This window comes from Hydra vulgaris, chromosome 07 (assembly GCF_038396675.1).
Source record: "Hydra vulgaris chromosome 07, alternate assembly HydraT2T_AEP".
Taxonomy (NCBI): domain Eukaryota; kingdom Metazoa; phylum Cnidaria; class Hydrozoa; order Anthoathecata; family Hydridae; genus Hydra; species Hydra vulgaris.
Genome location: NC_088926.1, coordinates 13,152,275 through 13,177,185, shown reverse-complemented (window position 1 = coordinate 13,177,185; position 24,911 = coordinate 13,152,275). Strand labels below are relative to the sequence as shown.

The window sequence follows — 24,911 nt, the reverse complement described above, 5'->3', positions numbered from 1 at the left end:
TATTATTTATTACTCATTGATAATGCAGTTTCAGCATTGACACTTTAATGTAGTGATTTGAGTAGAAACAAAATATTTAAAAAAAAATTTCTGGCATTTTGTTTTAAAATATTCAAAACAAAATAGGAAAATATGTATATAATATGTAGCTAATGCCAATCAAGATATTATAAAATCACAAAATGCATTACTAATCTTCATGATTCGATCAGTACTTAAGATTCAGCTACTAAAAATTATACAGATAGTTTAACTCTTATTAAGTCATTCTCTAAAAACTATGCAGATATTATAACTAAAAGGTATTTTGGGTACATTTCAATTTTGGAAAGATGTTATTACTAAAAGATATTTTGGATAAATTTCAATTTTGGAAAGTAAGTGAGGCTAGTAATATGTATATAGTAATGTATAGTAATAAGTAAGTAAGGCTGGTTGTAAGTGAAACTGGTTGTTAATACTAGTTCAACAACAGCTAATTATTTTTATGGGACATTTAATAAATATGTTTTTCATTGGCTGATTGGAAGGTACTTATGTTTTTCATTGGCCGATTGGAAGGTACTTATGTTTTTCATTGGCCGGTTGGAAGGTAATGTTACTGGGTTTGTTGTTGGTGCTAGTTCAACAGCTGCTAAATTTAATGGGTCTTTAATCAATTTTTTGTTCAAATGTTTTTTTGATAATTCTTACTTTTACTACTAGATGGTTTCAATGCCCTGAACCTGTTATAGTTTGAATAGTTGTATTAAAAGTTGTGTTAAAAGTTGTGTTAAAAGCAAGATATGTTGTTAATAGAAGTATTACATCATGAACTTTTTATGGTAGTAAAAACCATGTATCATTTACAACACTTATAATTTTAACAAATACACTTTGAGCTTTCATCACCATTATTAGTATTACTACAACTACATCATATTAGATTGTCAAAATTAGTTGATTTTTGAAGAATTAAGAAATTTAATTTAAAAAGATTACAACTTTAAAAATGAATAACTTACTGATGTTATTTTGGATGTTATATGCTTAGAATGTGATCCTTTTTTTAAATATACTTGATACCCCTGTTATCAAGTATATTTAAAAAAACTTTTAATATCCTTGTTATCAAGGGTATTAAAAGTTTTTTTAAATATACTTGATAACAGGGGTATCAATATTCTCTCGAAATATCTTAAATTATCTTAAAAATAAAGTTTTTTTTAGCAAATAGAGTTAAATCCAAAAAAAAAAAGTTTTAAGTTATACTTTAAGTTTTAAATGTTTATATAACTAAACTCTTTTAAAGATGTCGATATTTAAAATTATTAAAAATATTTATTTTCAAATATAGATTGTAGAGAAAGTGGTTTTTGAAAGTAATCATGTACAAAGCTTACTGAAGGTTTCAAACAAGCGTGTTAGTACATATTCCATTGCAGAAAAACATTCTAAGGAAGGTTTCACCAAATATTTAATTTTTATTTTTTTAAACGAATAATGATTTTTAATATAATTTTATTAACTTTACAAAAAAATTTTATGTAGAGATTAAAAGTCTTCAGGAAATGGTAACCAAGTTTCAAAATATGCTAGCAGATTATACCAACATAAAAGGTAAATATAACTATATAATATAACTAATATTTGACATTTATGGATATATTTTTACAAATATTAAAACTGAAAAAATTTAGTCACTAAACAAATCTCAACTCAAAGTTGTTTTGCATAAAATATTTAAAAAATTAAATAAATTTAAATACATTTTTACTTTTTTCATTAAGAGTTCATTGAGGTGAAGTCTTAATAATACATTCTGTTTCTTATCTTTATTTTTGTATAATGAAGTTTTAGATGAACTTTGTTTAGCTTCTTGCTCTCAACATATGTAGATATTCCAGGTGTAAATAGGTATTAATGATATTTGTTAGATATTTGTTGCAAATATTTTGAAGCTATCCAACAGTGACAATTGCTTATTTGTAACTGATTCAAATTGTGCATAGGTAATTAGGGCTAGTTTATTGCTTTTTCTCCCTGAGAAGAGAAAGCTGATCATGTTGTTTGCTCACTTGATTCTGCATGATTCTGCTTTTTATCGATTAAGCTTAAAATATTTTGAGTTTATGTATCCTTTGTTATCTTTGTTTGTCATATTTGTCTTGGTCAGATTTTTGATTCTTACGAAGAACTGTATTTTTCATATTTGTCAATTTTATTGTTCTCTGGTTTTTCTTTATTAAGTTAATGTTTAGGAGCATAATATAGAAACTGTTGCTGGAACTTTAGTCTTGTTTGTTCAAGTCTTTAGACTTGAACAAACAATTTATTTCATTAAAAATCTCAAGAACAAGCTTTTATGGTTTTGGCTAAAATTTTAAATTTAAATATTATTTTAAATTTAGACGTTTAAATAATTCAATTTTTGATATTTTCTGCTTTAATTTTGTTCACTTAATTCACTGTAACATTCACTGTAATTAAATTTTTTTTTTTTTTATATAAATATAAAAAAGTGTTACTAAGAATGTTCTAATATTATTAATGATTCTATTCTTTGGAATCAATGTATCGTGTTAGCAGTAGATGCGCAATTTGTAACACTTTTCATGCAAAAGTTTCTAGAATCTCAATCAATTTAAAGCTTTAATTAACCAATAGTATCACAAATGGTCTTCATTATTGGAGTAGAATAACATTTTGCTTGGCACACAGCCCCTATAACATTTTTAGGTTACATTGCGTATTGTAACGTAAACAAAATTCATTATGTTATGTGCAAAATGTCCGTTATTTTTACATAACCAAGACGTAGGATTTTATGTAACGATACGTAACATTGTAACGTAATGTTATGTGCAAAATGACCCTTATTTTTACGTAACTGAGATAACATATAACGTATTAATACGTAACATTTTGACCTAATAAGATGTGGTCATGGTCACATGCGGCGACTTTCAAATATTGTGACAATTTGAATTTGAACTGTCTTGTATGCGTATATTTATATAGAATAATCTCTTAAACATATATGGATAATTTATTAATTGCTTACATTCTTATCACAGCTTACTCTTATAGCCTAAACAATATAAGCTAGAAGGATAAACTTCGTCTCAAGTATAAGGAATAAACAAATACTAGTAAAACAATAGCAATCGATCGCACCTGGTTACCCCCTCCCCCCTCCTCCTCCTCCTCCTCATATATATTTCAAATTTCATATAAAATTTATTGATGATGTTCAGAAAAAAGCATTTAATTCAGAAGTTTATTATAACGAAAAAAATTAATAACATAGTAATATAATCTGTGTACATTTTTTATCTAATTACTGTCTTTGGTAAATGAAATATCATCGTTGAAAATATCGTCAAAGGCGTTATTGTCAGAATTATCATTGCCTATAGATTCAAGTGCAATATTAGCCTTCTTTGGTGCCCGACTAGGTATGCCTATTAGTCTGGCTTCTGCCTTGACTGCTGCGCATTTTGCATGCATTGGCATTCATTTTAATTGATCCCTGAGCGCCTCTGCCACCTTTAGGGCATTAATATGTTTTTGCGATCTTAGCTGCAGAGAATCTTTAAAATATAAAAATAAAATCTACCATGCCCATAAGGGTTTTTTGGGCGTCCTCAATCCGAATGGGGTTGATGAATGTTTCTTGAAACCACGCTACAATAATAAAATAAAGTTATATTAAATTTAGGGACTACTTCAGTATACATTATAACAGATTAGGAAAAAAATATTGTTGTTAATGCTAACTAACCACTATTGTGGTTAATGCTAGCTAACAAATTATCATAAAAACTTACAATGCATAGTTGCATTTGAAATTGGCAAATCAAGTTTCTCAATTCCATTATCCTTCGAACTTGGAGTCTTTTGTCAAGCTTTAAAGCATGTTCGAACTGATGCAGATGATCCAAAATATTCGGATGAAGTTTCAATTAGTGACAGTGTTGGACGAGGTGGACTATGAGAAAAAAACAAAGAAGAAGGTTATCATGATGCTGAAAATAATGGTGACGGTGTAGTTGGAAATAAATGAAGAAGTTGTGTATTCAGTGTTGTTGGTGGAGTTGGTGGTGATGCTAAGCCATTCGTTTTCTTTGTGAGTCAATTTTAACTTTTTCATATTAGTTCATCCATTTTCATAGTCCGTTGAAAGTAAATTTCCAGTCTTTGAGTATTTTTTGCAGTGTTTATAAATATTTTTGAGAGATTCTAAAAAAAAATGTTAATCAGAATTAAAAACAAAACTATCTAGTATTAAAAAAGTTCATTTAATCATAATTCATCTAGCAAATCTTCCTACCAATCTATTAGATTTTGAGTCTTTTTTTAATTTCCTAATTACTATGCACACTTACCATGTTTGTATAAAACTTTGCATGGAACAGTTTCCCATATTGTTAGTGCTGGCAATTATTCTTTAGCATATATCGTGTTTTGTATATTTAAAATTGGGAAATGCAAAAATGTGGAAGCCATTTTGGTCTACTTTATCCAACTCTAGCCACGAATGTAATGCTATGGCTATAGAACTGTCAGCAAACTCAATTAAAATATACATCTATAATAAATTTACCATTGTTAATTAACTAATATTTTGTATATTATTTAAAAAAATTAACCATTTTTAAATTTTCATATTTAATAGTTAAACTCAAAAATAGTAATTGGAATTACAGCACATAAACGAAGCATAAATAAATAAATAAAAAACAAATTGCTAGCAAAAACTAATATTATTAAGATAATTTAAGTATTACAAGTATGCAAAATTGGAGTAAAACTATTTTTGTACGAATATAGTTTACAATTAACTAAATTATTAGGAACTTTAGTTAAAGATTTGGAAAAATGTGTTCCTTTATAATTATCCAACACAGAAGACTTTAGAGGATAACCATACGCATCAGTTTGTTCCAATAAGTAACATTCTTTTAACCATTTATCATCATTTTGATTGCTATTATAAATACTACGTATCTCAACAATCTTTTTGTCTGAAAGCATAACATAACAATTTGATTTTTTATTTGACAACAAAAATGTATTAAAATAATATTTAGCGTAATATGAAATCTTTGTAGTATCGTTATAAAAAATACACTTAATTTACAAAAACTTTTAAGTTTCAAAGCAATTGATTTTAGCTGCCTTAAATTTTGACCCCTGTTAAGCACTTTATTTACAGCTTGCTGCAATGGAAAATTCGGCGATTTAACCAATGCTCTTAAAAATTGCATAAAATTTTCCAGTTGAAAACAATTAAAATTATCAACACACCCAAATATTTTACAGTCATCAACAATATGAAGCATACAATGGACATTCATGGTGATAAATTGACGACCAAAAAGAAGTGCTGAGTTTGTAATAAATGTTTTGACTAGGTCTTTACAATAACTGTTTAAAGAAATGCTCAAAATTGGATGACAAATAATTCTAAATATTGTTGGTAACAACAAAAAATTATAGAAATATTCTTTATACACATGGCGTTGCAAAACGGTCCAAGATACAAACAAAAATATTGTGTTTCAGTTTCCACATATTAAGATGATTCATACTACATGGTTTTCTGGGAAATTCAAAAGACGTACAGTCATGACTAGTTGATATATCGGTGTTTAAATTTTGCATACCACTTACACTTAGATGATAGGGCAATTGACCACTTCGTAAAATTTCTAAATAATGCACAAATACTCCTTTACAAAAAAGGTACATATAGTCAAAAGGAAAGAATTTAATCATATCAAGATGGGCAATTGACTCAAAAGGTGACATTTCATGATGATGTTCTTCTTGACGTCTATTCCCAAAGGAATCATTAGTTCTTAAGGTTGATTCATCTTCATATATTTTGCAGTGTTTGAAATTTGTTCCTTTTATTTCACATCTATTGCAACCAAAATAAGCAGTATGATCTTTTACGTATTTCAAGAATGATTTTGCAGGCATATCGCAATTGCAAAATAAAAAGTATATACATAATAACATGACATAATAAGTAATTTCTTCAAAAACAAATCAGAATTCAGAACAAATTTTCATTTCATTTATTAAATTAAATGTAAATTCTTGACATGATTTTGGTTTATTTCACCATAATACAACCCAACTAAAAATAGTGAATTACTGATCTTATCAAATGCAGCTGTAATAGGCCAAAATCCAACAATCGTGCTCTTAAACAAAGGTAAACCATCAATACCAATATTTAATATAAATATATTATTTTCACCAATCCAACTAGCTTGCTTCAAAATAGGAGTGAGTTAGCATAAACCATTTTAAATACCAAACTGGTAGTATTTACCAGGAAAAACATCACATAAGTTAGGAGAAATTGCTTTTTTAGAGATATTAAACAGTTTTCGTGGATCTCTGGGTAATTCAGGGTGATGAATAATCATTTTTTTAAAAAGGACTTTCATATTGGCATAGCTTTGATTCCAAAATCTTTTTAAGATTTGCTCACATTAGCAGCATTATCATTTTCACCATCAGTAGATACATCGATATCAGATACTGATAAAGATGAGTCTGTCAGCTGATTGATACTTTTATCTGATATATAACCTTCTGAGTTATAATTAACAATATCTTTTTTGGAATAGTCAATAGGTGTTGCTTCAATTTGGTCTTCCTCCAACAAATTGTCGCTACTAGAAATAATTTCACTCATTAAACGAGTCATTGGCTGCGTTAAAGTATTGTTTGAAAACATTCTGCTGCACTTTTTTATAATACACTTTCTTTTTGCGGAAGGATCCATTCTAAATTGTAGCTATAATGTGTGTGTGTGTGTGTGTATATATATATATATATATATATATAATATATATATATATATATATATATATATATATATATATATATATATATATACATATATATATACACACATCAAATCTAAAAAGAAAACAAAAATTTTAAATTCTTTAAAGATTAAATCAAACCGAACTCAAAAACCAGTTACTTTAAGGGAATGCATGCATCCATGAAAGCCTCAGGGAAGAACGAGCAAAGATTATATAAGAGTAAGAGTTAGTTTAAAATTATTACAAGATGTTTGCGCAGTACAATGTCAAGTAGGGGTGTTAAAAAAGTTTTTTTTCACACGAATACACAAGAAGCCAAATTTGGAGCAAATATAACAAAAATTTCATTACAAAAAAAAATTCCAAAAATATTGTTGACATTTACCAACAAGCAGCAAAACACCTCAAAAAATGCCCCAAATTGTCCCCAAATAATTTGGCTTTGAGCGCAAGATAAATATCAATATTTTGTAAAAAAAAATTTTTTAATGTGATCATTATGGTCTAATTTTTTTTTAGATTGTTGTGTATTCTGGTTTTTTCATAATTGTTGTTTAAAATAAAAAGAAATTTCGCAAAATTTATTCAAAAAAATTGCGTATTTGCCCATAATTATTGTTTTCCCAAATCTTTTTTTTTTAATTTAAACAAGAATTATGATAAAACCGGAATACATAACAATCTGAAAAAAGATTTGGGTCATCATATTAGAAAATTATTTTTTCAGAAAATATTGAGATTTACCTTGCGCTCAAACCCAAATAATTTGGAAACAATTTAGCACATTTTCTGGAGTATTTTGCTGCTTGAGCACAAGGTAAATGTCAATATTTTTTAGAATTTTTTTTTGTAATCATATTTTTTTTATATTTGCTCCAAATTTGGTTTCTTGTGTATTTTCGTTTTAAAATAAAAAATTTTTCGAACACCCCTAATGTCCAGTTTAAAAGCCAAAAAGTTCAAGCAAAAATATAACTATCATTGCTAACTGTATACGTATAAATGTATAAATGTTTACTAATTAGGAGTCGTTCATAAAGTACTTACGCTTTTATTTCAACCCTTCTTCCCTCTCCCCCGCATTTTGATATACGCTTTTTTTTTAGTACCCTCCACCTCAATAAAAGAACTTACGCTTTTAATGTACCTACCTAACATTTTATAATGTTTTTTTTAATTTAGTGTCTTTTTTACGCCATTTGCAGACTCACTCTACCGCATTCGAGCTTACATACATTGTGGACAATCCCTTAATGTAGTAGATCATAATGGAGGGGGCAAGTAGAACTTAAGTGCATTGGGCCATATGTAAAAAAGTAATGGAAACGGGTGATCTTAAGTTAAAAAGCGCTAAAAAATGCTAAAAAATTGGGATAAAAAACTCAAAAACTGGAATAGTTATTTGGAAAATGTGTAAAGGACATGGCAAAATTAAAGCTTAAAAAATATGCATTTATGTGCGCATGCCTAACTAAGAAAATATATTTGAAAAAAGGACAAGTTGATGCAGACAAATAATAAACATAATGAGATAACAATTCACAATAATTACAGAAAAAATGTGAAAACAATTGATAAACAAAAATAAAGTAACAAATAACCAAAATAAAAACAGTATATAAACTATGAACAGACAATTGAACAATTAAGTTAACCTTAAAAAATTAGAGCTTGCGCGTAAACAACTCAAAATATTTACGCATAAAAATATATCAGTGTAAAGTAAAAAGCAAATAGATTATGTAGTGTAAATACCTCATCAGGAAATGGTTGTTAGGTTAAATGGTTATGTTATTAGGTTAAATGGTTATGTTATTAGGTTAAATGGTTATGTTATTAGGTTAAATGGTTATGTTATTAGGTTAAATGGTTATGTTATTAGGTTAAATGGTTATGTTATTAGGTTAAATGGTTATGTTATTAGGTTAAATGGTTATGTTATTAGGTTAAATGGTTATGTTATTAGGTTAAATGGTTATGTTATTAGGTTAAATGGTTATGTTATTAGGTTAAATGGTTATGTTATTAGGTTAAATGGTTATGTTATTAGGTTAAATGGTTATGTTATTAGGTTAAATGGTTATGTTATTAGGTTAAATGGTTATATTATTATATTATTGACCCTTTTAAAGGAGTCTCTACTCTGGTATATTGAAGTTTCCAATGTTTAATACACCAATTTCTAAAACCTCCAGTCGGAGTCTTATTGTCAAAATCAGCATAAATAACCCACTTCTTGGTCAAGCCTTGTTTATGTTGCATTACTAAAAGGGTACATAACTCGGAGCCAAATACCATATCATTATCCCATTAAAATTAAACACTAATATTCTTTTATCATTATCCCATTAAAATTAAACACTAATATTCTTTTATCATTATCCCATTAAAATTAAACACTAATATTCTTTTATCATTATCCCATTAAAATTAAACACTAATATTCTTTTATCATTATCCCATTAAAATTAAACACTAATATTCTTTTATCATTATCCCATTAAAATTAAACACTAATATTCTTTTATCATTATCCCATTAAAATTAAACACTAATATTCTTTTAGGAAAAAATTACACAAAGTTAGCACAAAATTAGATACATGGTAAAATGGAAACACTAAAAACATGTGTTGATGTGCATAGATAAAAGTTTTTATAAAATGGATGGAAATAATACTGTTAACAAACTCATAAATATACTTAAAGTATAGTTCCCTAGAGTACATATAGCTATATGTACTCTAGGTACACACATGCTAATCCATGTATGTGTGTTTATTCAAAAAAAAAACTAAGAAATAATAAAAAATTGTACTTCTATAATAGTTTACAATCTTTATATTAAATTAGTAAAACTAAATATGGATAAAATATGAAAACGGGGATTTACTAATCACATACAAACCCCATCAAATTTCCTTGTCAGGGATTTTAAGTCTTTCAGGGATTTTTTATGGAGACTAGTTTATAACTTTCAGTTTTGAAAGTAGAGGTGAATCTCTTTAATTGGGAAACATTTTTTGAAATAATTTTTAGAATAATTATTTATAACTTATTTAGATGTTTATTTTTAATAATCTTTATTTATTTAGCTTTTGTAATTTATTATTAAATTAATTTATTATTAAACTCATTATTATTAAATTATATTAAAATGTGCGTACACAGTAAGTGAGCAAAAATTTATTATTTTTAAAATTTGAGTAAAAAAGTTAATAACATTAAAATTTAAGTTTAGATAAGAAAAACTATTAGTTGTTATTATCTCATATAATTACTATTATATCTTATGTAGTTCTATTAAGCACCAACATAGTTTGTTTAACTTTGCCAATCAAAGTTTAACAAAGTCGAATAGCAACTATTCGTTCAACTGAATACTGATACTGAAGTTTAACTATGAAGTTTAATATTAAATCTTCAGTAGTTATAAAATAAGTTTATAAATAAAACTATAAAATTGAAAAAAAAACTTACTAACACCTTTTTCAACTCTCTGACTCTAAAACATTAACCTTAAAGAAAGAGGCCAGTGTGGAGAAGCAAGTTGTTATGGTAGTTGCCATATACTGTAGGTTATCTGTCATATTGATAACCTACGGTATATTTATATTTATAAATCGTAAGAATTAAGATGTTGAAAAAAAAATACAAGTGTTTTAAATCTTTTCTGTTTTGTTTATTTATTTAGATGAAGCAGTATTTTTGAAAGAAGTTGTAAAAGAATTAAAAGAAAAAGATTTTCAACTTCATCAGGTTTGATAATTTGCATAAATTATTTATATGTTATATTCAGGATTTTCAATGGGTTTTTTTTGTTTTCTTTTGTTTTACAAAAGTTAAAATTTTTATGTTATTAATGTATATCTAAATTAAACTTTTTGACATATTTTTATTATTAGATTCTACAAGAAAATAATGAAAAGTATGTTTCCCATATATCAAATTTGAAAGAAAAGCATATAAATGAAATTGAAAATATTAAAAAAGAAGCTGAGCAGTTGTGTCAGTTTTTCTTTCCATTTTGTTTTCTTTTTTTACCTAACTCTATTTTCTTTTTCACTCCACTCTGTTTTCATTTTCTTTTTGACTCTTTTTGACTTTTGTAATATTTTCAATAACTCAGCGCGCAACGAAATGTCTGCTCATGAGTCTAGATTAAAGTGCTTGAATGAACAAATTAACAAAATCACAAAAGAGCTTGCTGATAAAGAAAAAATAAATCAACATAATATGGAAAAAGTAACATTAGAGGTAAGTTTGGAAATTATAACACAAAGTTTGGAAATTGTAAATATGAAAATATTTAAAAATGTATGTATATTAAACATAGCTTTTTGTATATAAAGCCACAGGCTTAGATAGATGATTTTTTATGTTCAAGACTTTCAGTTATAGTCTAAACTTAAAACTTTTGTATGCCTTATATCATTTGGAGATGTTTTAAAAAAATTGTATTATTTCAAGATTGGGAACAAAACAAATTCCAAAACATTTGTGTTAAAAAATTAGTTTAAAAAAAAGTTTTCTTATTTTCCCTAAATTATACTTTTTAATGCACTTTTTATAAAGTTTTTAATTTGTTAATAAATTTTTACGTTATATATTATATATCATATAATATACAAATATATACTATATGAATATATTTACATAAGAATGCATGTAAGAATGCATTTATATAAACATTTATATTTTGTTTTTGTATTTAGTATGAAATGAAAATGAGTTCTCTTCAGCAGCGTCATCTTGCACATATAAACACTTCTTCTGTTTCTAATCAGTCTAGAAATGATATTTTCCGAAAGGTAGTATTTCTTTTGCTTGTTCTTCTGTCATAATATTGCAAGTAGATTATTATAGTGACTCTTTCTTAGTTGTTAATGAAAACATTAGATAAACAAAGGGTTGTAAACAGATTACCCCAGATTTAATACTAATAGAAAAAATTTAAAATTTTATTTATGGGCATACTTTTTGTATTGTTGTTTTGTTAATTTTATTAGATGCAAGTATTTGTATTGCTCTTGTATTTTCTATATAAGCAATTGTTTTTGCAAAAAAAAATTTTCAGTAAAATATATTTTATATTTAATGTTTTTTCATGTTTTAATTTTTTAATGGTTTGTTACTTCTAATTAATTTTAATGTCTTAAGGAAGATGACAATTGCTTCTAATTAATTTTAATGTCTTAAGGAAAATGACAATTGCTTCTAATTAATTTTAATGTCTTAAGGAAGATGACAATTGCTTCTAATTAATTTTAATGTCTTAAGGAAGATGACAATTGCTTCTAATTAATTTTAATGTCTTAAGGAAGATGACAATTGCTTCTAATTAATTTCAATGTCTTAAGGAAGATGACAATTGCTTCTAATTAATTTCAATGTCTTAAGGAAGATGACAATTGCTTCTAATTAATTTTAATGTCTTAAGGAAGATGACAATTGCTTCTAATTAATTTTAATGTCTTAAGGAAGATGACAATTGCTTCTGTTATTTGTTTTAACACATTTATTAATTAGTTTTTTTGCCTTGTTTTTTTAAACACTTTTGTTATTGTTTTAAGACATTTGTTATTTAACATCTTGTTAAGAAGTCAATGGCACCTACAAGTGCATTAGCAATTATTGTTCATTTTTAGTACTTGTAATAAAGCATAGACACTTCTTTTTGGTATAAGAATGATTTTCCATTTACAAACTGTGTTCATCTGTTGACACCTACGAGTGCATTGTCTAGATTGGCAAACAATTTAATCTGTGTTTGAAAACTATTTGTTTTTGATTTATTAAGATATGGTTACTTTCAAAACTTAAAAACATTTTTTGATGCAATTTTAATTCTATTAATAAATTTTAATTAAAGAAAATCTTTTTAAAATTATTGTTCCCCTCACACCCACTAAATTAGAGGACTAAGAATAAATCTGGAGAGAAAAAAATGGAGAGTAACAATTAGAATCTATTTTTAATTGCAACCTCTAATTACAGTAATTTTTATTAAATAGGCAAACTCAATTTGCACTGCCTAAATACATGATGTTTGAGTTTTGACACATGCCTAGAAGTCATCAAAATCTTAAGCACAAAAACGATCCTCCTCCTGTATGGTCCTCCACCACCACCTGTATGGTCAACATGTATCACCACCTGTTATGAAAAAGTCTGTTATATAGACTTTTATGATTTCATTTTTAAAATATCTTTTTTAATGCCAAAATATTTTTATTTTGGTTATTTTCATATAGATTGTTCAATAAACAAGAAGCCTTATTCCTGGTTTTAGTTTTGGAATTTGACAATAATTACATAAAGAATACTTCTTGATACATGTGACTAATTGAAACAGTTTTAAGTAATTCAACAATTAATTGCCAGTTGTAAAGTAATGTTATTTGATACTGCATTTTTTTAAATTTAGGCTCAAGTATTAAATACAACATTAAAAACTAATTCATTTAGTAAATAATGCAAATAACATTTAACCTAATAATCCATATGTAAAGATTTTTTGTAAATTTAAATATAGTTATACACATAAATCCATGAAAATACGTTACAGACTTTTTTTCATTTTATAGGCATTTACCATACACAGTTTTTTGTGTAGACTCATATCAAATCAAATTTTATTAATAAAATTCAAATTTCATTCAAAAACGTTTTGAAGTAGTAACAATGTAAGTTTTATGACCCCCCCCCCCCCTAATTAGAGAGAGTGTTTTTTAAATCCAAAAATTTGTCTCAAACAAAATAAAAAAAGATTTTAAAAACATCTCTAAATATTTTTATAAGCTCTATATAATGCTTCTAATAAATGATTTTTTTGGTCCTTTCAGATGAGGTTGATTGTGAATTTCACAGGGTGTGGTATTTGGATGAAATTTGGAACCCAGATTAAGAATGACTACTATTTGACCTGTTTACACCCATAAATGAACCTAGTTTTTATGAATAGAAATTTTTTTAATGGTAGAAAATGGAGCACCTGCAAACTGAAATGTTAAAAGAAACAGAAGAATTAAAGAGTAAAAATAGCGAATTGCAACAAAGATTTGTTGATGCACAGCATCAACTAAAAGTGCAGAGTAAACAATTTCAAGACCAGAGTAAACAGTACCAAGATCAAATTAAACAGTATCAAGATCAGGTATGTTTATTTTATTTTTTCATTAAAAAAAAAAGTCCTTTACACATTTTAGGGCAGCAATAACTTTATTATATTTTTTTACACAATTTGCACCTGCAATAATTTACAGACCAGCATAGTTTGTGTTTTCTAGTTACAGTAGCAGGGACTTTCTTTTGATATTATTCAATTTGAAAAGTACTATTCATACTTTTTAATTACCGGTATTATGCATCTGAGTTTTGTGGCTTTGGGTTTAGAAAAATTACTTTCAAAAAATTAGAATCAATTCTAGTTTTTCAGTATTATAACGGATGGCAAATAAAATTTAATGAAGGTTTACTTAATTATATTAAAATACAAATTGTATTATTTGTATGTATATTTATTTTTTAGGTAAAACTACTTTATAACACTTCTACATATACTTTAATATAAAAGTTATGATCTCATTTTAAGTATTATTAAGAAAATACCAGGATAATAAATTGAAAAGAAGTTTTTTTTTGTTAGAAAAGTTAATGAAAATTGGGTCGTTAGAGGCTGTTCATAAATTATGTCACATTTATTAATAAACCTTTTGTTTGTTATGAGCATACAAAGCACTGTGTCGAGATTGAAAACAAAATAAAAGACATGTTCCCTAGATATGTTTTAGCTATCCAATGGAACGGTCAAACTGATGCAAGAACTGACAACAAAAATTCACAATGACTCTCTATCATAGTCTCTGGTTTGGGTGTAAATGCCTATTGTTGTAAAAATATCAATCGGAACTAGATGGTCCCCATAAAATGCTGTTGTTACTACCTTAGGAGGTTAGAGTTGGGTAGAAAAAGTTTTTTAAAAACTAAAGCTGGATCAGAAGTTCCTTTATAAAGACCTATGCACATGTAATGGTCAAATAGGCTATCAGTTAGCTAGAACAGGGTGAAAAGTAATAAAGTTACTAATGATAGTGCAAAACCAAGAGTTGCTCTTATTTAAGTATATAATCAGCTTATGATGTAGGACAAGTTTCTCTTGAGGAATTTTGACCTTCATCTCATAAAGTAAAAAGAGCACACAAATAAGTAAAAAAGAGTGAACACTTTAATTTATATATTATTCAATAAGAATATAATAAGAATTATGATTAAATATTATTAACAAATAATATTACTATGTTATTTTTGTTAAAAAAACACTTAACACTATTGTATAAATAAGATTGAGTCCATCTTACTAGTGAACAATAATTACGTCACATGTGAAAAACAGAGAGGGGGTGGAGCCATGCTCCTCTCTCTATTAAAAACTAACAAAATTTTGTTCCTTACATTAAGTGAAATTAAGTTAATAAGTTAATGTAAAAGAAAACTTTAATATTCATGTAGATGATTTTTTACAGCAAAGGCGCATTATACAATTGATTACTGTTATATTTCCAAGAATAGATTATTTTATAATAGTTAGAATTTACTTTTATCAATCTCTAAAAAGTTTTTAAAACTCAGTTTTATGGTTCTGAGGCCGGCTAGTAGTCAGGTTTCCCGAACTCTGAGGTAGCTCTCAAAGAGGCTGGTTCCATCAATAGCTGTAAAATATCAGAGTACTAACAGTGCCATGTTGCACACAGGTGGTGTCCCTGTTTGGAGGTCACATTTGGAGCCCTTTGTTATGGCTTAGGGTTTATTAATAATAATGAGGTAATTGCTTGGGCTATTAAATAGTGTACTGAGTACTACCTATGCTTTGAGTCAAGTTCTTTAACAAATTTGTAAAAAATGAGTAAAGTACCAAAAACTATAAAACACAAAAAACCATCATCATCACTAAGTTCTCTAAACCTATCATTCACTAATATTCGTGTTCTTTGAAGTAACTTTTCTTCTGTTGAGTCTTATCTCCTGCAAAGTTCACCAGACCTACTTGCTCTTCGTGAGACTAATTTGAGATCGGCTGTCTCATCTTGCGATCTTAGCGCTGATGGTTATCTTCCTTTAATTCGTAAAGACTCCAATAGCCACATGTTTGGGCATTTGCATTCGTAAGAGTTCACCCATTTATTGGGAAACTAGGTTTGAATCCACCAAATATTCTCTAATGTGCTTTTGTTAGCACCACTTCACTCTATCACCATTCTTTTTGTTCTATATCGCTTTCCTTCATCTCAAGATTGAATTCTTTTTGATATTATTTCTTATCAAATTGACCAAGCCCTCTCTCTTTATCCAATATTGTTGTTGTTGGTGACTTTAACACTCATCAAACTGAATGGCTTGGCTCTAGTGTCAGTGACTCTGCAGGCATTAAGGCCCAAAACTTTAGCCTTTCTCGATCTCTAACTCAAATAGTCAACTTTCCAAGTTGTTTTCCAGACAACCTGAATCATTTACCTTCTTTACTGGATTTATGTCTTGTTTCTGATCCTAGTCAGTGCTCAGTTTCTCCACATTCACCCTTAGGTGCTTCTGACCACGGTTTGATCTCTCTAAAACTATTATCTCATTCTTCTTCATCTTCAGAATCTCCCTATAATCGTACCTCTTACAAATACCTTAAAGCTGACTGGGACTCTTTCCGTGATTTTCTTTGTGATGGCCCTTGGGTAGAAGTCTTTTGTCTTCCTGTTGACAAATGTGCTTCTTACATAACTTTGTGGATTCAGGCTGGCATGGAATCTTTTATTCCCTTTCGATGATTTCAGGTCAAGCCTCACTCTTTTCCATGGTTTTTCTCACATTGTGCTCCTGCAATTGCCAATCAAAACCATTACTTCCATATCTATCTGCAAAACAATTCTCCAAAAAGCAGACGTCTGTTTATTACTGCCAGAAACCATTGTAAAAAAGTTTTGTCTAATGCTAAAGCCCACTATTCTCAGGTCATGAAATCTTGTATTTCATCTCCATCTATTTCATAGACTCTCGTGACTTCTGGAGAATCTTTAATAGTATCAATAATAAGGGCAAATCTGTAATTCCACCTCTCTTGTACAGTTCAGATTTTTCACCTCACCTAAAGATGAAGCTAATTTGTTTGCTAAAAAGTTCTTATCCATATTATCTCTTGATTCCACTAGTCACATTCTATCTGATATAGCAGACTAACAAGTTGATCAATTGTTTGATGTTCGTATCACCCCAGCTTCTGTATCTAAAGCAGGATTGGCAAAAACCCAACTGGGTTTTTAGTTGGGTTTTTGGGTTTTGGCTAAAGTTTGGTATAAATCTTTAGTAACAAAGTATGATTAATTAGTTTATAATATAATATAATAAAGTTATTTTTGCGAGCATAATTAAAAAAATAGAGAGAGTTAAGGTCCATTTGGATAAATGCAGAAAAAGAATAAAGGAAGCGCTAATAATTCTGCTGAAGTATCAAGTGATATATCAGTTATAGAGTCAAGGCCATCTACATCTGCAGCATCAAATAAGTCTAACCTGTCTAATGATAATGAGCAAGATTGTTTGAGCTTTATTAGTGATTCTTTTTATTCGTCAATTGTTCAGTCAACTGCAATGACATGCAACAACAAATATCCATTTCCAAAATTTAACTTAGACCTGGATATGAGCCACCAAATAGAAAACAGATATCTTCAGAACTTATAATAAAGATAAATGAAAAAGTAATCAATTTAATGAAAAATGATCTTGCTGATGATTGTGTTATCACCCTAATTCAAGATGGTTGGAGTGCATTCAGTAATGATCCTATAATTACTCATTTCCTGCTCTTGCAGCCAACCTCCAACCATTATCACATCGTCGTAATGTTGCTTTTCTTTCTCTTTTCTACAAATACTATAACAGGCTCTGCTCTAAAGAGCTAGAGTTTCTTGTGCTATCTACTAAAGTTCATTCTCATGTTACTCGTCATTCAATTATATCTCATCCTTTTTCTGTGACTATTCCTATGTGCTCCAAAATCTCTTATTGGTCTAGTTTTTTTCCTCGAATAGCAGTTCTTTGGAATTCGCTTCCTTTATCTTGCTACCCTGATTCATATAATTTGCAATCTTTAAAGTCGTCTGTCAAGTTGTTATCTTGCTCTATAAACTTCATCTTTTCTCTTCCAGTAACTTCCAACTCTAATTAGTGGTTGCTTGCAGCCTTGTTGGAAGGGAAGATGTTGAAATAAAAAAAAATATATTGTTTTTGAAAGAGTTTATCATTTTTGCAGTTTCATCATTCAAATAATTCTAATCTTAACTAAATCGCTTTATAAAAACCTTATGCATTACTAATTGAGTACTTCAAGTCTGTTATATATTTTTGTTGTTATTTTTTTTTAAATCTTTTTCCAAATGATTTATATATTGTTGTTGGTGAAGATTATAAACTGAGATAGCATAGTCTAAATGGTCCTACAAGCTATATATGTAATACTTTCATGATGGGAATATCTTTCATCTAAAAGCTCCATTAATTATCCCCTAAGTTCTGTTTGTTTTGTTTGCTGCTTTTATAACTTGGTTGTGCTGTTTTAGCTTATTTGTTATAAGAATACCCGGATCTCTTTCTGTTTTAGTTTCTTGTACAGGTAGGTACACCTTAAAAACTACAAAGTCATAATTTATGTTCTTGTCAAGCACTGTGTGAGCTTTAGCGCATAATATTATTTGTTTTGAGACTCCATATAAATACTCTCTCCAAAAAAATACAATTTTGACTATTTTCATATTTAAAAAATGCGATAAAAACAATTTAAAAATAAAAAATAACTTAATTTTAAGATTAAAAAAACACTTTTTGGCATGGGTAAGCACCAATTTGAAAATAAGTTTGCAATTCCTTTTTTTTTAGATAACTATACTGTTGCTACAAATAAAAATAAAAAAACTTTTCACAGTATCCTTCTCTGGTTGATAAAATGAGTTTTTTACTAGCAGTAGAGTCGCTTATAGTTTTTAAGGGGTACTAAGGTTAATACAAACATCGAGACACAGTCAAAAAAAATTTTCAGAATCGATAAGTTACATTTCAAAACAACATAAAATATTTCCCTAATTGTTGTTATCGCTTTCCACGTTATTCAAATCGCCTTTATATTTAGCATTTGTTTCGGTTGATGTGGCTAATTATCATTATGGGCTTCATTCCATTAACTCTACAAGAAATTTTGCTGCATATTGATTTCTTTATTTCGTGGCAGGCTGGGCACTCTTTAAAATCCTTTACTGCACAAATGCCATTGCAAACACATTTTAATTTACATTTATAAAATTGTTCTTTTTCTTTATCTTTTTCTTGCTTTTTTTTTCTCCTTTTGATCCTTTTTTTTTTCCTTTTTCCAATTTCAATCAACTCGACCTGTTCAAAGATGTTTTAGGCTTACATTGACCCATGTATATTGGTGACACGTATATTTTTCGTTTTATTCATGTCTTTACCTTGTTTACTGTAAGCAAAGCTGGTATATCTTCTAGATTTAAACTTTTTTCATAACTTTCTTTCATAATCAATGCGACTGCTCAAACATAAATTTTCAATAATTAGCTGATCCATATCGATGATTTGTTTTTGCTAATTCTGGAAATGAATGTGGAGTAATTGGTGTTAAAAAAACATTTGCTGATGAATGTGTGCATATTATCTTTGGTTTATTGTTTGGAAAGTTGTAAAAAGATCATCTTTTTTTTATCATATTCATGATGCATGTTCTGATTAGGACTTTGATCCAACAGTTGAGTAACCCCAGTTGTATCAGGAGGACTTATAAACAAGTTAATTTTTTTTTCATGGAAAAAATTTAGAACATTGTAGTCAAATCTTGAACTGTGTCCATCTGCTAGCATTACAACAGGTCATTGTATATTCTCTTCTGACAAATATTATCAAACTTTTTGTGTAGGTCCAATAAAGAATGGTTATCCTGGCTTCCTTTTTCAGTAGATGATATAATTAAATTTTAATATTTTTGACAGCTGTTTTTGGGGCCATATGGCTAGTGATACCTTTACCAGCAAAAATAACTTGAGAAACAACAATTTCACCTGAAATGTAAAATATAAAAATATTACTTATGATTAAACCTATACTTAACATCACCATGGTGATAAAACATTCACTAACACTAAAATGATTAACTAACACTTCCACAGTGATGAAAATATGTTTTTTTTTTTTTTTAGATAAATGCAAATTATTGCATAGGTACATTTACATAAATAGTTTGTGTTATTATTACCTGCTAATGAAACAACTGGGCATATTGTTATTGACTCATGATTCTCCCTAATCATTTTTCTGCAAGGTTCCCCACGTGCAACATACGCGAGACCGGTATTTGTTCCATCAGCCCCATAATTTATGATCTGGGGTGTTTCGTCAAAATTAAAAATTCTTCTTGCATCAATATCACCCTTCCACACACCAGGTTCAAGTTTTTTTGAATTTGTGAAAATCTCACATTTAATAAGTTCTTCAGCTTAATTCATTTCGAATCTAAATAGTAGGTTCAAAATGTTTTTGCTAGTACAATGCAGTCTAGGGCTACTCTAAGACATTTATGTATCATTGTTTTAATTATTGAGCATATCAGCAAATTAAGTACAAAAAGATACAATATTATTAATTATTTTCTTACCTAAATGTGACTCTGCCATACCCCTTATGCAGTTCAATGCCCTGTTAATTGGTACATTTCCTTGTCTTTTTAGAACTAAGTCATGGTGCTTGGCTTCCCATCTCTGCCAAAATGATTGACCAAGGCTATAATGAATTTAAAATTTGTGTTTATAATATAGTTATGTTGGAATTATATGGAATAGCGTTAAAAAACAAATAACTAGTGTAATATATTACATAACTTTCATTATAATTTATTTAGTAACTAAACACTTTACTTTCCTGTCTTTAAAACATGTTTTGCATTATCAGATAGTTTACCAAAATTGCGACCACCTCGATTCTTGGTGTTGCAATAGTCTCTAATTTTTAAAACATCAATAGTTAGATAAGTGACTTGCTTCCTAGATATTCCTTGATGACCCTTGTTTTTATTTTTTAATGAGTTCTACAATCAAGTGTTCTTCTTCTGCTGTCAAAATTCTCAGGTGTTGCTTTTTTATATTAGTAGTTTTTCCATCTAATCTCCTATCAATTGTTCCTCGATCTTTGATAAAAGAAAACATACCAGTTTGCAAAGCCTCTTTTGTTGTTCTCTATGCACAAAGACACAGCTTGTTGAATCTGAAGTTCTTTCATATTTATTTTTTTTCCTCTGGACTTTTGCCTCTGCCTTTGAATTTGGTTTTCCGACAACAAAAGGTTCTTTTCTCACTTTTATAATAAATTTTGGTTTCGCCATTTACAAAATTACTAATATTTTTATCTATAAAATACATATGGTATTAAACAATTGTGTGCATAAATAAACATTAGTAATACTCCTACTAAATAAAAATATAATGCCTTATAGTTAGAGTGCCTTATATGTTAAACTAACTACAAATTTTAATTAATAGTAGTCCCTCTAATTACATTATATTAGAATTTACCATAGAAGTTGTAATTTGTAAGGATTTATTTTGTAGTTTTTAAGGATTTTTTGGGGTTGTTTATGTCTTTTTTTTTTAATGATAAGTTAACAATGTGTGTACCAATACTATGGCCCGAAAACATAGTGTTTATAAAATTTTGAGTGAATCTGATCAACGGCTCTAAAATTATAAGCAAAAAACCTGATTGCGATATTTAAGGGGTAACCAAAAAAGATGACTTTTCTTTAAATCACAAAACTCTACTAAAAACCATAGATTAAAAAATAAGGCCAGGGAAGACATTCATATTAAGTAGTTTTTAAGTCTAGAAAGTTTCAGCACTTCAGAAGTTTCCAATATTAAGGTATAGGGTACCACTTTTTTTTGTAGTTTTTAAGGTGTACCTACCTGTAGTACTATATTTTAAATTCCCAGATTTTAAATTCAAATTGGTTATGCAAGATTTAAAAGGGACCAAACTGATTTTTATTAATTAAATTGTTTTGTAGAAAATAATGCATTATTTTATCACTAATTATTCTTTCAAACGTTTTGCAAGCAATCGACGTTATAACTATTGGCTACTAATTTGCTGATGCAATAAATCGCTTCGCAATTTATTGCATCAGCGATTTTTTTTTTTTTAAATTTCTGCTATTTTTGCGGTTTTTTGCTATTTTTCTACTTTATGGCAAATAATTTTCATAATAGCAAATAGTCTGCTGTAATGCAGATAATTTATAGTTAATGGGAAGAGTTATTCCTATTTGCTATAATTAAATTAAATTTGGTAAAAACAAAGCGCAATTGTTAAATTTTTATTAGTTTTAAAGGATATGAAAGAAGAATACACTAACAAACTCAGTTAAAATAATCGTAATCGAAAAAAATCGCTTCGCAATTATCTTAATTAACTATATATCGCAATCGTAAATAATCGCCCACGATTTCTTTTCTAAAAATCGCCATCGAAATTTGCCGCATAATCCCATTGCGGTAACGCCGGTGTTTAGTTTGTATTCGTCAGAAACTATTTCATCAATGTAACTTTTTGTGAAAATTGAAGATAGTTGGTGTTTTACACCTTTTACATTATGATATATACTGTACAGTTTCTTTAAAAGGTTTGATTTATTTAATGATAAATATTTGAACCATAGTCTTTTTCTTCTTCTGTTAGCAATTGTGATACAATGTTTGACTGAACATTTATTGACAGCACAAAGTTTGAAACTGATTTGTTGCTTAGCTTTAGTAAACAATTTATAACATTTACTAGAATTTTTATTTAGAAATGTCTGCCAATCAACTTCATTAGATTTTTTAATTTAGATATAATGTGTGCCAATCAACTTAATTAGAATTTTTATTTAGAAGTAATGTCTGCCAAGCAACATCATTATGAAACCCTGTTGTTGTTAAAAAATTTGATTAAGAGGGATATTTACAATAAAATCCTATGTTAATACATCATGACATTGAATCCTCTAAGAAAGGCTTGTGTTTCATTTTAAGAATTCTATTTATTTATTTGTTATAATTACGTCTAAAATATTTTTTATTATTAATCTCGTTTAGTTGAAAGTTGGCTTAAAGACCATTTGAAATGAAAAACAATCATTTAACGTTCTAAAAAATATTCATTTTTTTCCAGCCGAATGTTTACTAAAACCATATCTATTCCATTTTTTTTTTGAAAAATTGAAGTCTTCATTAATTTGAAGACCTCTTCAACTTACTATTTTTTTTACTTTAAAAATGACATCATTTGTCTAGTTAATTTAATTTTGCTACTGCATTTGGTAATCTTTATATGCATTCTAATATATTTAATAGATTTTTTGATAAAAATACAAGCACTACCTCTTCCTCTTCCATCATTACGGTCTCTTCTATACATATTGTAGCAAGGTTATTTTAAATATGTACTTGATTGAAACCAAGTTTTGTATATCATTATAACCTTAGTATTTCGCTAATAAATAAAGATAATTTGATTGCGTAATAAAAGTTGCATTTGTATATCAACATTTTAATTAGCCTAATTCATTTAAGCCTTGCTAATTATAGTTTTTGAAAACTTGAGCACATGTGTTATTTTATAGCATCAGGAAAACAAGATTCAGTCAAGCACTTATATATAGTTTAGAGAGAATTGAAGAGAGCTCAGGAAAACATTTTTGTTAGACTATGACAGGAATGTTGTCTGGGCCACAAGTTGTAGAAGAGTTTAATTGAGAAATGAGAGAAGCTAGGGTAATTTGGATGTCTAACAATCGGTTAACCTGTTTGACTGGAAAGACAGAAAGAGTATTGCCATTAGATTCAAGAGTCGAATTAGAAAAAAAGTTTTTTGCAAATAGTTCTGCCTTATCCTTGGGAAAAGTAATAAGATCAGAATCATGCAATAAAGATGGAATGTTCAACTTAGCTTTGTTAATGACGCTGTTGAAGATTTTCCAAACGTTTTTAGAGCCTAGCTTCTGCGATAAGATACGAGATTTAGTAAACTGAAAGTAACAGAACTTAGCATCAGACAGCATCTTTTTACATTAATTTCTTGCAATAATTAAAAAAGGAGTTTGTTCTCAAGAGAGTTGTTCTTTTAAAAAAGATGGAAAAAAATGATTATGATTAAAATAAAAAATACTTTTTTTTTATAAATTTTTTTACATTGCAGCCAAATAGTGAGCATATTGATAAAAAAAATTCTAGGATTTTAAGACTACCATCCTAAGTCTGTTATTACTACCAAAATATTATTTTGAATAAAATTTGTTCTTAAAACATTTAACGAAGTTTTAGAAAAATTTCATTTGCCAACCGTTATATAGTCATTTATTCAATTTTTGTTTATGACTTCAACAATAATGATTTTTTACACAATTTAATAATTATTTGATTTTTGAAATTAGTGCAAGATATTTTTTGACTTCAGGTGCGCCAACAAGATAAACTGTTGCGACAATATCAAGTTGAAATAAGACGCTTTCAAAACGAACTGAAAATTGAGACAGAAAAAAACGAAGCTCTGCAGAAAACACTTGATAACCAACAGCATTTTATAAACGAATCTAAAGAAAATATACCGAAACGTAAAAAGACCATTTTTAATCCAAAAAATAATCGTTTGGATGAATTATAGAAAAAAATTTTATTAAAGGTTTTTTATAGTAGGTTATTTGTTTTAAAGTAGGGTTATTCGTTTTTTACATTCATATTTTTAAAATTGAACTTCAACCTTGATTTAAAAATTTATAATTCAGGTAAAAATAATTTCGAGCATAAAAGTAATTCTTCATGATAATTTTAGGTCCACGCTGGCATAATTTAGGACCAAAAACGCATAGTATTTCAAACACCTAGCGGGGGCCTAAAATTTATTCTGAAAAAAATTTTTTAATGGTTAAAATATGTTAAGCTAAACAAAAAACGTGGAATGCGTAAAAAAAAAATTAGTAAAAAATAAACAAGTTTGT

General features: G+C 27.9%; 1 protein-coding gene across 3 annotated transcripts in view; it reads left to right on the top strand.

Annotated features, from left to right (window-relative positions):
* Positions 1 to 24,595, top strand: part of LOC105847190 (coiled-coil domain-containing protein 152) — a 29,411-nt gene extending 4,816 nt beyond the window's left edge. For 2 of the 3 annotated variants that reach the window (XM_065801102.1, XM_065801103.1), the window contains exons 2-9: positions 1,337 to 1,442; positions 1,531 to 1,599; positions 10,524 to 10,588; positions 10,735 to 10,837; positions 10,959 to 11,086; positions 11,545 to 11,640; positions 13,812 to 13,985; positions 24,371 to 24,595. In XM_065801102.1, the coding sequence (XP_065657174.1) occupies positions 1,337 to 1,442; positions 1,531 to 1,599; positions 10,524 to 10,588; positions 10,735 to 10,837; positions 10,959 to 11,086; positions 11,545 to 11,640; positions 13,812 to 13,985; positions 24,371 to 24,577 (948 nt within the window). In that variant the 3' untranslated portion in view covers positions 24,578 to 24,595. Of the gene's footprint in view, positions 1 to 1,336; positions 1,443 to 1,530; positions 1,600 to 10,523; positions 10,589 to 10,734; positions 10,838 to 10,958; positions 11,087 to 11,544; positions 11,641 to 13,674; positions 13,986 to 24,370 lie in introns of all 3 variants that reach the window. The other variant, XR_010639568.1, reaches the window with a different exon arrangement.
* The last annotated feature ends 316 nt before the right edge of the window (positions 24,596 to 24,911 follow it).